The 14,758-nt window shown below is 32.6% G+C and overlaps 2 protein-coding genes across 2 annotated transcripts in view; one reads left to right on the top strand and one right to left on the bottom strand.

The window, feature by feature from the left end:
* Window positions 1-14,758, bottom strand: part of LOC148312430 (uncharacterized) — a 66,877-nt gene that overhangs the window by 30,703 nt on the left and 21,416 nt on the right. The window contains exon 2 of the mRNA XM_088277259.1: window positions 2,057-2,200. Within this exon, the coding sequence (XP_088133385.1) occupies window positions 2,057-2,200 (144 nt within the window). The remainder of the gene's footprint in view (window positions 1-2,056; window positions 2,201-14,758) is intronic.
* Window positions 5,462-10,711, top strand: LOC148312431 (dynein axonemal intermediate chain 3-like). The gene is made up of 2 exons (XM_088277286.1): window positions 5,462-5,815; window positions 7,350-10,711. Exons 1-2 carry the CDS (start codon window positions 5,746-5,748, stop codon window positions 10,490-10,492), a joined length of 3,213 nt encoding a protein of 1,070 aa, XP_088133412.1. The 5' UTR covers window positions 5,462-5,745; the 3' UTR covers window positions 10,493-10,711.

Below are 14,758 nucleotides of genomic sequence, written 5' to 3'. Positions count from 1 at the left end.
ATAATGTATAATAATTCTTGATTTGGATTTATTTTTGAAGTACCTACCTACTCAAAATTACTTAAAAAATACAAAAGAGTGCAAACATTTATTATATAATGTGTACCAAAAATAAAAATAAATTCTTTTGTGCTTTTGTAGTAGGCTTAACTATTGATTTAGCGTTAACTTGTGGGATAACGTAATATCTTGAGCATAAAAAAACTGTCGTATAATATTTCAATTAATTAATGGAAACATAACTTATTTCGAGAACCACAGATGTACTCAAAACTAGTCGTGTTTACATTAATTATCTCAAAAGCAGTCTTTACAAGTATGTTATTTTAATATTTTAAGGGACATTAAGTAAGTCAATCTAGATAAACTATTAAGTCTCAAGTTATGTTTTAAAAGCGTTTAAGTACTCATTTATTTTACTTTAAGCAGGTGAAGTAAGTATCCACTTTGTTGCTTCTACTTTCGTACGTGCGACGAAATGAGTGGCATGGTCTACGTTTCAAAGTTGAGAAAACAAGTCCCAACTTTATTACAAAGTTGGAAAACTATAGGGATTTCTACATAATGATATATAGGGTCCGCCATCTAAAGTTTTTTTTTTCAACTAGTGTTTATTTCGTGAATGGTAACATTTAGCTCATGTCTGATTTGACAGATAATTAGTTTTATCCTTCCGCTGAGCGAATATGGTTGTGTATACGCTTGAACAACGCTGGGAAATATTGCGACATTACTTTGAAAATCATGGTAATGTTGCAGAATGTGTGCGAAAATTGCGTACGGTTTTTGGAAGAAGAGAAGCACCGTCAGCTCCGTATGTTCGTTATCTTGTGAAAAAAGTGAAAGAAACTGGCATCCTCATCGATAAACCAAAGCGTGAAAAGCCAAAAACAGTGCGTACACCCGAGAATATCGATGTTGTGGCAGAAAGTGTGCGTGAAGCGCCATCAACATCAATTCACCGTCGTTCTCAACAATTGAACATTTCGGAGACATCATTGAGACGAATTTTGCATAAAGACCTTGGTATGACGCCATACAAAGTCCAATTGGTTCAGGAGTTGAAGCCAACTGACCATCCAATGCGTTTTCGCTTCGCTGAGTGGGCCTGCGATCGACTTACAGAAGATGCCGATTTTGCCAAAAAAATCATCTTTTCGGATGAAGCTCATTTTGATCTTGGCGGGTATGTAAACAAGCAAAATTGTCGTATTTGGGGCACAGAAAACCCGCACGCATACATTGAAAAGCCGGTACACCCAAAACGAGTCACTGTTTGGTGCGGATTTTGGTCCAGAGGCATAATTGGGCCATTTTTCTTTGAAAATGAGCAAGGAGTGGCCGTTACAGTCAATGGCGATCGTTATCGGGCCATGTTGAACGGATTTTTGTTCACAAAAATTGAAGAGGAGGATATTGGCAACATTTGGTTTCAACAGGACGGCGCTACGTGCCACACAACCGAAGCTACACTCGATGTTTTTTATAGCATTTTCAAAAAAAAAAAGTTATTTGGCGGACCCTTTATAAAATGTATGGATAATGGCTAAAAACAATATCAAACTTTTAAATATGATATATATATATATATATATATATATATATATATATATATATATATATATATATATATATATATATATATCTATGTATATATATATATATATATATATATATATATATATATATATATATATATATATATATATATGTATATGTATATATATATATATATATATATATATATATATATATATATATATATATATATATATATATATATATATGTTTATATATATATATATATATATATATATATATATATATATATATATATATATATATATATATATATATATATATATATATATATATATATATGTATATATATATATATATATATATATATATATATATATATATATATATATATATTGTATATACAATATATATATTACTCAAGTGGTAAAAAACAAGTGTTTTCTTTTAAATTTTATCATGTTTTACCACAAAATAAATAGAAAATAAAATAAATAGTAAAGGGTGTTAAAAATACCTGTAAAACTCTTAATCTCAGTACAAGAGCAAAAGGATAAGTATTGAAGGGTAGTCGGAGGTCTAAGTCGTCATTAGGCCGCAAAGGTGATAAGTCAGTGGTAGTTAGCCGGACTGTTGACTCCTTGCGCTGGCTCAGCCCTACCTGAAATAATAAACGGAAATTACACATAAAATTCAGTGATAAGTTTAGCAAACTATGTAATTGATCACCCGCATTGAGTGTGGGAGGGATTCTGCAAACAAAAATTGTTACAACATTCTGAGCGTGTCCAAATACTTGTTTCCAAATCTGAATTATCTCCAATTATAGGAGTCATTTCATAGTCAATCATGGGTAGAATTGGTGAATGTTACACTATGACGGTCGTAAACTCCGTAAATGCCCAGACTTCCATATTCTTGTTCATCTATTTAGAGATGTCAAAAATGTAAAAATGATTCCTAAGCGGAGATAATCCATATTCTTCTGCATCTTTAATGAGATGTCAAAAAAATTATATGAAAAATTGTTTACAACATTTTGAGTGTGTCCAAATACTTGTTCACAAAATCTGGATTATCTCCAATTACAGGAGTTATTTTCATATTATTATTATTATAATTATTATTATTTTTTAATAATATGAAAATAACTCCTGTAATTGGAGATAATCCAGATTTTGTGAACAAGTATTTGGACACACTCAAAATGTTGTAAATAAATTATCTGGTCAAATTATAAGCTTAATAATAAAAATGAAAATGGTATTTTCTGGCGTTTCTCATGTGTGTGATTATAATCCAGGATTCGGATCTCACATACTAATATAAGAGTTTCTGCTTAATAAAAAGCTTCTTTACATCTCACCAATAGATGTCTCTAGTGAAGTTCTAGTGATTCATGAACAAGGTTTCTAAATTGGTTCATATATATAGAACTTTCAAGAATTTGAGTAGTGTGGTTGTCAATAATGGGTAGAATTGGTGAATGTTACACGTGTGTAAAGTGATCACTTAAACCAGCCTATGACGGTCGTAAGCCCCGTAAATGCCCAGACTTCCATATTCTTCTTCATCTTTGATGAGATGTCAAAAAATAATATGAAAAATTGTTAGTTACACATTTAACAATATACCTATTTTTTTTTTAATTGGATGGAAAGAAAATCTGGGTAACATACGTAATAAAATTCAATCATATTTTTAATATTCAAATTCTTAAAAAATATATATAGATGAAAATGTGAATGTTGGTTTGCTAAAAATCTCAAATATTCCGTAAAATTATTCACCGATTGCTTTTAAATTTTAAATTTTAACACACACATAGGCTTTTTATCCCAAGCAATATATCTTTATATAACTAACATCGAACGTACAAATAATCGTAAACGTAGTCATTTGTATTATTACTCAGAACTATTCATTTCGGGTTATTAATATCATACCGTCACCATTCTCCGATATTTTACTAACGGAGATTCTCGGAAAATTCCGATCGATTATTGTTTGGAATTCCAACAATGAACCATAATAATAAATGAACATTTTCCGGCTAAATTAAGTATCAAAATACCATACTTGAAATCAATTTCACTTTATTTTTACAATTTCAATATGTCTTTATACTGATCTCACTAACAATCGTTATTTTGTTTTGAGAATTATGTATTAGAAATGATTCTTCTTCAGAAAATCGGTGGAAATTTGTGAATTTCATTTATTTTCTGAAGTTTATGGTTTATACATATTCATTGTGTATGCATATACATATGTAATAAAATAACTAGGTACCTACCTATACATTTTATTAAGTACTTACAAATAGTACCTACATAAAACAGTTCTACCACCAGATGTCGCATGCGTCGCTCAGAATAAAACAAAAGACTTCCGATAATATTGTTAACTGTCAGAATCAGATAGATATAAAAATTATTGTAAAGATTAATTGAGAATAAACTTTTATTGTCGTTTCTTTAATTACAAAGCAACACATTGTTTATTTTATTATTATACACCCACTTTACATATTATTTACACCCAATTTATAAAGAAAAATATTACCACGTTATACATATATGCATATACGTATAAAATAAACATTTATGTAGAGGCGTGCATTCTGTATTATTTATTACGAAATTATTCGATTACTCTCGTTCCACATAGAAACACGACCAGTGCCTACTATGCCTTATCCTCACCCAACCCTACTCTGATTAAAAACTCTGTGCAAGCCACTGCATATATGCAATTATGTGTATGTTTTTAGGCCTCCATACTGGTAGGCGCTTTTGGCTACAATGCTGGATGATCCGGGTTCAAATACAAAAGATGATCAAAATTAGTAGTATCGTACTCTAACTAAATCAACTCATAATTTTATTTTACTGTTCTTACTTCACTCATTCACATACTCAAACCATCTCGACATATCTTTCTTTATTTTATCGAAAGTGCTTATCTAAGCCTTGCATTCTCGTTTTATTTTACAATTTGAATATTTGTCATACATTAGTATTTTTATTTTATTTATATAATGCAGTGTAATTGGTAACAAAATATGGCTTACTGAATATATAACATCAACTGCTTATTTAAACTGGACTAAAAATAATTATTTCTTTTTTAATAGATTTATATTATCCACTGACACTTCGTGATGGAATTGCATTTTTAATTTATTATTAGATTAAAACCAATATTTTTAGCTTTTCCACTTTTTTATTTGACCAGCGACCGGGTTTCGTCGTTACCGACACCAGTCTGATGATGTCGGTAACGACGAAACCCGGTCGCTGGTCAAATAAAAAAGTGGAAAAGCTAAAAATATTGGTTTTAATCTAATAATAAATTTCTTTTTTATATTTATGTTTAGTAATTTAATGACTCGTAAACGAGTGGAGGCTTGTAATAAAATAAAAAGTATAATTAGTTTTATGTATATTATTTTTTTACAATTTTTCAAAATCAAATTTCGCAATGACGACACGTTAAGAAAATAGATCAAGTATATTTTTTATGACTTAAGTCCCATTCCAGTAAAATGAGTAGTACGTGCATTGTTTTAGCGTTTGAGTTCTTGTTTAATTTTTATAGCTAGATTGATATATTCTTATCAAATAATATACTAGATGTATTGGATTAATAAAAATATCTTGATAGTATTTTTGACATCTCACCAAAGATGAAGAAGAATATGGAAGTCTGGGCATTTACGGGGCTGACGACCGTCATAGGCTGGTTTAAGTGATCACTTGACACGCGTGTAACATTCACCAATTCTAAGTATTATTGACAACCACACTACTACTAGTAATATGCAAGTACCTATCATCTAGGTTTGATATTTTAAATTCTTATTTTCAAATAAAAATTTAAATTTGAAATAACAAGGTAAATTGTATAAAACAAAATACAACTGTCAAGTTTACTAAAAATGTTGTTTTGTGATTAAAAAAGATAATATCAATATACGGAAAAAAATATTAAAGTATATCAAGTCTTTTACATGAATTAAAGCTTCGTAAACATGTGTGTGTGTCGGTTATAGATTTGTGTTGTCGCTTCACCATGACGCTTTCGCCATGTTATCGACCAAACTCTTGGGAACTGTGATGTAACTGGCCTAACGATTCGGAACAGTTGTAAAGTGTTTGGTGATCACTTTAGTTGGCTGTGTTGACATAAAGTTAAATCCTAATTATGGATTCGGAGGACTTAAATCCCGTCGAGAGTCATATTGATAGTCTGCAAGGAGAAACTTTAGTTCAACGTAAGATATGTTTCAATATAATCACTAAATTCGAATTAAATGTCTGCCAAAACTCAGACGTTCAGTAGACTTTGCTCATAATTATAAAATTATCATTGTCTTTATCGACTGTATTGACTAAACGTGTCGCCTACTTTCAAAATTCACCAGATCCATGTAAGTCAATTTTCCAAAAAATGCAACATTTTCCGGGTAACATTAATGTTTAAAAGATTTGCCTTTCTTTAGATAAAATATTATGAAATTGAGAATTTTTACATTTTCGTAGATATTTTTCAGTGTTTAAAAAAAAACACGAGACACAAACCGATCATGATGTCATCTTAATTTTTGACCTATCCCCGCTCTCTGATTGGCCGATATGGGTCAGAAGGCAAGTTCCATAAATATAGCGGAATTAGAAATACAACGCTGTTTTTAAGTATTTTTAGCAGGGTTTTCAAGTATATAAATATTTTAAACAATAAAACCCACAATTCGGCTGTCCAAACTTAAAACACAGTAAGGGACAATTTTTTGTAGTACTTTTTTTTTCATTTTTGGAGTAAGTAGAATCTACTTGCAAAAAAACGTACTACTAAAAAAATGTCCATTACTGTGTTTTGAGTTTGGACAGCCGAATTGGCACTCCGATAGAGTATTTATTTTTAAATCTTATAAAATTGCATCTGGCGGATTTTGAAAGTAGGCGACACATATTTAAAATTAATGGAAGTGAAGCATAGAGTTGGCAAAAGAAGGATGAAAGTACACCAATTGCAGTGGAAGTTTCAGACGTATATGCAGCAAAATACTGTGTATGATAGGTGTTCGAATAATAGTGTAAAATATGGAAAAAATGCAAGACGTAGATAATAAGCATTATCGATTAAGAAAGGTGTGTTGAGATGGTTTGGATATGTGAAACGAATGAGCGAGGAAAAAACGGTAAAGCACAAATGATATAATCAATTCCTAACTAACTAACTAACTAACTAACCATCACGCCGCTTCCCCGCATGGGTAGGCAGAGAGAATAGAACGCCACACCACTCTGTCTTCAAACATTCTTCGCCTTTTCTAAGTTCATGCATCTCCACACACACACCCGCCGATTGTTACGACCTGATCGTGCCATATTTTCTCGGTCTTCCTCTGCTCCTTTTTCCACTCACATTTGCCTCATAAATTTGTTTTACCGTTCTTTCCTCACTCATCCGTTCTACATGTCCAAACCATCTCAACACACCTTTCTTAATTTTATCGACAATGCTTATCTCAGCTTTGCATTCCTTCTTTATTTCACTATTCACACATCTATCATACATCGTTTTGAAAATAATAAATTCCAATTCACCATAATGCGCCTTCCTTCATAATGCGAAAACCCAGTGAAGTTATTTATTAAATTATATGAAAAGAAAGATGTTTATGACTTGCAATGAAATACTTAATAATCCTTAATTTTTAAATATCATATTTTTTCTTTTTGCTTTCAAAGAATCAAGTGGGATTGCATACTTCAATTTATTCGTTTTTAATATTTATATTTCAGTACAAGAAGGTGAAACTGATGTGCCCGATGGGGAAGTTGAAAAACCCAAAACTTTCCCAGATTATGAAGTACCAGGTGTCATCAAGCTCACCTTAAATGAGTTTACTCAAACTGCATTAGGTGTTTTGGTAGGAGTAGATGTCACTGGAGAATTTCCATGGAAGAAAATAAATAAGGAGTTGCTCTATGATAACATTCAAGTGCTAGGAGATGAATCTGCATTCAGTCAATATAAAAATCAAATCGCATCCTACGAAGAGGATGACATATTGATTGGATATATTCTCGATGAAACAAACGACGAAGATGAATTTTACGTCTGTTTCACTCCAGAATCTAAATCGCACTGCGAGGAGCTGTCCGAAGCATGTTTGCAGAAACAGTATGCTATTCTCGAACAATCCATTACAAAAGAATGTCGTCCCTGGACATCTCTTGGCAGTGAAATAGAAGTAGATGAAAGTATCCCTAAAAACAGCAGACCTCTAATAAGAGTCGAAGTAAAATCGAGGTACCCTGTTGCTAATCAACCAGATTTCTTTGTCGCGAGAAAAGCGGATGCTGCCAGAGATGGATATATCGAGTTGGTTCCGCAGAAAACTAAATTTTTCAACGTTTTTAAAAAACGAGTTGACATCGCTATCCAAGCCAATCCAGAAAAAAATTGTTCATCAGCTCAAACTGTTCCGAGATTTCCTCAAAATGTTTGGACGCAATGTAATCTTGAGGGTCAATCTAGCGAAGCGCCTGAAGAAGGTAACCAGAAAGATGATGAGGATGACAATAAACCTAAAGACTTAGCAACTAGGCAAGCTGAGAAAGAAAAAGAATTAGTTTTACAAAGATTGAACACATTTATTACTACTAAATCTCCATCTGTCGAACGAATCCTAAAATTCAATGAAAAGATTGATTTTTACAATCTCGACTATCCAAATTTAATAAAAGATGGGGGAAAATTGAGTAAGACCAGGACTATGGAGCTTAAAGAAGTAATGGTTTTTACCGACTTTAAAGCGAAAAACAAATTTGTCGCAGATGTGGCTTGGCATCCTTTTTACAATAAACTGGTAGCTTTGGCATACTCGGATTGTACACCTTGCATAATAAAGTATCCATCGGATTCAACAGACGCGGTTAATAGGGCTGTTTTTGGAGAAAATCCTGTTGTCGTCTGGAGTATTGCTGACACTTTGACCCCTAAATTGTATCTTCAAAGCAATAGAGAAGTAATATCTCTTTCTTTCTGCCCATTTCAAGAAAATATTCTCGTAGGAGGTTGTGTTAATGGACAAATAATTATATGGGATTTGGAAGGCCGTCTTGAAGATACTGAAGAAATTGAATTATTGACAGAATATCAAGAGAGCAATAGAATCGCCATGAACTCTCAAATGGGCTGGATGAAAAAAATTCACGATAAATCTGTTGTGAGAACTACGACTGCTTCAAATTTGCTGTACAATCATTCAGCATCCGTCACAAATATCAAATGGCTATCGTCACATTTTGAAATCACAAATAAAGGAAAATTAAAACTCCTTTCCGAAAAAGATGAAAAATCAATGCAGTTCATTACAATATCTGAGGATGGAATAATTTTGATATGGAATATTAAAATGTCTTCAACAGATAATATACCAGAAAAACTTATTAAGGAATCTAAACGTGTTCCCAAACGACCCGATAACTTAATACTGGAGACGTCGCCTTTGAAAATGTTAGATGGTATCCTTAAACCACTTTATAAAATTGTTGCATCTAACCCCGCAACCAAAAAACTAGATCCTCTACTTTGTTTATCATTTCAGTATCCAATAATTAATCAAATAAAAACGAACTCTAAGTCCAATGCGTCCAAACTTTATGAAGAAGAGTTAAATCGAGAGGAGATAGATGCATCCATGCAACCGGTTCTATGTGCCGCTTCAATGTATGGAGACTATCTCAAAATAACATGGAAAGGGGTAGAATCTGGAGCCGAAGGAAGCATAGGTACTGAGATGGCTACAAATTTATCAAGAGCTCGAATTCATGGAGGTCCAATCACCTGTTGTATAAGGAACCCATTTTACAAAGATATCGTGGCTACAGTAGGTGGCACAACTATTGCCATTTGGACTGGAGATTCTCAAGAGAAACCGTTTATTTGGAAAAAAATGAATTATTATTTAACAAGCGCAACATGGTCTAACAATATTCCGAGTCAAATATTTAGCATAACTTACATTGGTACCATTGATATCTGGGACTTTTTGGAGAGAAGTGATTTACCTGTTCGTACACAAACTGTGTCTGGAGACTTCCTAACTGGGATTTATACTCACAAAATATCAGAATATCAGAATTACATGGGAATCGCTAATTCTATAGCTTTCTTCAAATTGCTTAAGGTACCCCGATCTCTGGCAGAATTAGGTGAAAATGATATTCAACTTACTGAAAAATTGTTTGAGAGAGAACGTAGTGTCATAGATTTATACCAAAAATGGAATGATAAGTGGGAAAAGCAAAATGAAGAAATACTTAATAAAATAAGAAAGAAAAATGAAGATAAATTTAAAGAGAGAGATTTGAAAGCAAAACTTGCTATAAAAATGGAAGAAGAACGTAAAAAAATTGAAATGGAAGTAGCTGAGAAACTTAAATCTAAAGTCATAAGTGCCGAAATGAAATGGAAAAAACTCCAATGGGAAGGAGTTGAGATATCAATACAAATAAGGAAAAAGTTGAATAAAGCTCAATTACTTTTTCACGAGAAACCTCTGAGAGATATTGAGTATCAAAAACAAGCTAAAATGATGAAAATGATGGACGGACTAAATAATCGACAAAAAGTGTTCGAAGAATCGGTTGCTATACTATTTCCTGAAGTTATTCCGATGCCAGAGGTAGTTCCATATGTTAAATCTCAAGAGGAAATTAGAGCTTCGAGAGAGAAATGCATGGATGAATATAGTAATATTTCTATCAATTCTAAGAAATATCTAGATAAAAATAAGTATAAGTATTCTTATGTTTGGGCAGATGTGGCATTCGAAGGTAAGGATCGGCGCAGATACCTAGACTCTTGTGCGGCTATTCTTGCTAAAAGAAAGGTGAAGATATCACAAAGGCTGAGGGAGGAAAGATCAAAATCTTAAGAAATGAACTTGAGATTTTGTGAAAAGAAACTTGTATTGTAACTTCCGTTACCGATATAACTTGAAAGTATTTAATTAATAATTGAACTGCTACTTTCAAACAAGAACGGTCGAGGCTAAGGCTAAGTTCAATCATCTTTTGATAACCCAAAATAATGAATTAATTTGTCCTTCCAAAAGTTATGCTTAGTATCGTAAACGTAAAATAAAGTTCATTGTCCTATATTCTTTGTTTCAATGTATTTTTTAAACATATTATTAAAGTATTATAATTATTACGTTACTAGCGTTATGAAATGGCTTCCCTTTCTTGATTTTTTAAAACTAATGTCCGCCTCCGTAGTGTAATGGTCAGCACGCTCGGCTACCGTTCTAGAGGACCCGGGTTCGATTCCCAGGGGGGGTAAGAATAAATATGAGTGATTTTTTCACTGTAACATTTATTCAAAATTACCCTGGACTGGTACTTGAAGCGGAGGGCTGATCACCTTTCCTTCATGTGTAAACGATCAAGATAACACTGCGTTTATATGACGCAGTGCCCTATGCACCATTGGGGTGCGGATAAGGGTTTTATTATTATATTAATGTAAAAAAGTTTTGTTTTTTTTTTATTTAGGACGGAGTTGTGCGAATATTTTGGCCTTTGGTTTGAAGAAAATCAGTTTTTTTATTTAATTAAATTTATTCGAGGCTAGATTTTTTTATGTTTAAAAATAAGTAAAAATAATACTTTGAATTGACACTAGATATAAAAACTAAGTGCCAAATACATATTAAGATATATTCGAAATCTCAACAGAGACAAAACATATTTTCTTACGAAGGGAATATGGAAGTTTGACCATTCACGGGCTTACGACCTGGATAGCCACATCCCCATTGTTGTACATCCATATTGTACCAAATATTGAAATTTGTATGTATAGCATATGTTACGTATCTTCAAAATGTTATAATAATAGTAGTAATTTTTGATAATTTACATAGCGCCATTTTTGTAAATTACTTCCCTTAAGGGTTTTTCTCTGTGTTTTGAATTGAAGAAATGGAGATAGTGGAAATGATTTACCAAACAAATGTTTTTTTTCTGAAGATCATCTAACTCTCACTGTTTGTAACCACTAGTGGAAGAGCTTTTCGTGCCACCTGTCCTGCAAAATCAAAGGCACGCTTGCCAAATTTAATGCGCTGGTTGCGAGCTGGTACGATCATGTTACCTATAGCAGTTATAGTCGGTTGAAGTTTAAGACACACGTCAACCAATTCGTCAGGAATGCTGTTATTATATTATTACTACCCTGTCAATTGAGTTGTAATTTAAACCAATATTTTAAACATTCCCTATGTCTGGTATGGGTATATTTTCCACTGGGTTCTAGAAGTTCGTAGACACGTTTATCACAGTGGTTCTTAACCTAGGTTTGATCGAACCCCAGGGGTTCGGTGAGTCAGTCTCCCGGCTTCAGCGGAGGTCAAAACGCACTTGACTTATTGTACGATATTGTGAAAAATGATATGACGCAAGATATTCTCATTTATCCAATAGATCCAGTATATCATTTGAATGGAATATATCAATCTAGCAATAAAAATAAACAAGAATTCAAACGCTAAAACAATGCATGTACTACTCACTTTTTACTGGAATGGGACTTTAAATAAGTCATAAAAAAATTACTTTTTACTAATACGGGGAATCACATAAAAAAAGGGAAGATTTTTTGGCAACACTGCTACCCAATAGTCGAATTGTATTAAGGTAAAGCTGCGCATTTCTGAACTGGTCTCTGAAATGCAAAAGCATAAGTCACACTGATTTGCAGTAAATATTTACTATTTTGTTTTTGTTTTTATGTCAAAGTCATGCTATAATGGTTTTGTTCTTTGTTTTTAATAGTTTTATTCATTTTGTGCACCTATGTATAAATATTGGGCGATATCCGCCTCCGTAGTGTAATGGTCAGCACGCTCGGCTACCGTTCTGGAGGTCTCAGGTTCGATTCCCAGGGGGGGTAAAATAAATATAAGTGATTTTTTCACTGTAATATTTATTTAATATTATTATCCTGGACTGCTACCTGAAGAGGAGGGCTGATCACCTTTCCTTCATGTGTAAACGATCAAGATAACTCTACGTTTATATGACGCAGTGCCCTATGCACCATTGGGGTGTGGATAAGGGTTTTTTAGAAATGTATTAATATAAACCTATGTTTTGAATTTGAAAAAAATCATATTTTATTTTTCCAATTAAGGGTTGAACGCGCATATGAAGCTGGTGTGGTTCGGTACCTCCAACACGGTTAAAAACCACTGGTTTAGCAGATGGATATGTTCTTCCCTTAATTAATTGATTGCATCAATCCTTATCATCCCCTCGTACATAATCGTGCTATTGGCAGTTCCGTCAATTAGACTGTATGTTACGAGGGTCAAATTCGGTGCCAAACAGAAAGTCATAACCGACAAACGCGAACGCAAGGTAAAATAAAACCTTTTGGTCGTATTCAGAATAATGCATTTTTCTTGAATTGCTTAAAACTTTAGACGTTTGCATCTGAATTGTCTAAATCGCTTTTTACGTTTGCTAATTGGAAAAAGTATCATTCTTGTCTACGTAAATTAAAAGCTGATCCACCAAAACGTTATTTTAAATGTTTTTGCTTAATTTCATTAATTGATCGGCAGTCACATTGTAGTATACGGTGTTTGAAAATGATACGGAATGCATCGAAACACGTGTCGCAATGGATTTTAAGAAATTGTGGTAATTACCAAATAAAACCTAAATCAAAAATGTTTTTAATTACTTTAATTTTATCGTTTATAATGCGATTCATTAATAACTACTTACAGTTTGGGTCATTTTTAATATTACATTTTTAACATTGACATTCCGCATTATTTTTGAACACCGCAATGATGCGGAATGCATAGAAACACGTGTCACAATAGATACGCAAATAATGGTCATTCATTATACTCATGGTGAAATGGCAAAACTTACTCAATACAAATCAACTGTCAACTGTCAAATTAACAGTCTGTAGAAACAATGTTGCCAGTTTAAAAACAATACCTCTAAAAATAACGCATATTTTTGTATAATAACCCTTTGGTCTTTATACCAAATCAAACACGCGTAGTTATTTTTTTGGATCTTTTACAAAGCAGACACTATTTCAATTGAAGTTTTACTTGGCAAATATCATTTTCAAAAACCATTTTTAAGCAATAGTGGTATTTAAAAAGTAAAACTTAAATTCAGAAAGGATATATTTTACCACAAAGTGACTGCCGAATCAATTAATGAAATAAATGTTTCTGTTTATCGATCTAATAATATACGTGAATATTGAAATATAATAAGCGCTAGGTAAGCAAAATAATCAAAAGTACTTAACAGAAAGATCGTTCAGGTATAATTATACATAATTACGAACTGAACGTAAAAGGGGATTTTAGTTCTTAGTGCTGAAAGTGCTTGTCCCATTACGTGCTCGAGGGCCGTTGATTAAAGGTACGAATCCAAAAAGCTTCTCGCAGAAAGCTCAAGAGTCATTCTGCTGATCACTCAGTTCCACTTACGCTGACGGTTCAACCATTTTTTTCCTACTACCCACTCCAGACTTGAAACACTTTTCTCACTCTTTTATAATTACACATTTTAAACGAAATTTAATTTACCTGGCAGACGGGAACTGTTGTGATATTTTAATCGAAATTTTCATTTGATTAAATTATACAATTTCATCAAAAACTTATTAAATGTGTTTTATAATCGTTTTTAATAAAACACCCCAAAGAAGGAATAATTGATGTAATTAAAAATTGGTCATCTCATGGATAACTGTATTCATTTCATATATTTTACTACTATTTTTTGCAGAAGTAAGCAGAGAGGATGGAACGCTACACTTTTCTGTCCTGGCATACACTCCTAGCATCATTCATATATTTTAATAATAATAATAATAAAACCCTTATCCGCACCCCAATGGTGCATAGGGCACTGCGTCATATAAACGCAGTGTTATCTTGATGGTTTACACATGAAGGAAAGGTGATCAGCCTTCCGCTTCAGGTACCAGTCCAGGGTAATATTGAATAAATATGACAGTGAAAAAATCACTTATATTTATTTTACCCCCCTTGGGAATCGAACCCGGGACCTCCAGAACGGTAGCCGAGCGTGCTGACCATTACACTACGGAGGCGGACGAAATATATTTTACGTATCTTAATTACATTTTTACAGTGAAA

This window comes from Brachycentrus maculatus, unplaced genomic scaffold (genome assembly GCF_059751285.1).
Source record: "Brachycentrus maculatus isolate JH-2025_06_01 unplaced genomic scaffold, ASM5975128v1 h1tg000040l, whole genome shotgun sequence".
NCBI lineage: Eukaryota > Metazoa > Arthropoda > Insecta > Trichoptera > Brachycentridae > Brachycentrus > Brachycentrus maculatus.
Note: the sequence above shows the minus strand (reverse complement) of the source record. Positions and strands in the feature narration are given on the sequence as shown.

Excerpts from the sequence above, each read along its gene's own strand:
- LOC148312431 (XM_088277286.1), top strand. The coding sequence starts at position 5,746 with ATGGATTCGGAGGACTTAAATCCCGTCGAGAGTCATATTGATAGTCTG. Across the intron at positions 5,816-7,349 it reads AGGAGAAACTTTAGTTCAAC|TACAAGAAGGTGAAACTGAT; the intron begins GTAAGATATGTT and ends TTTATATTTCAG.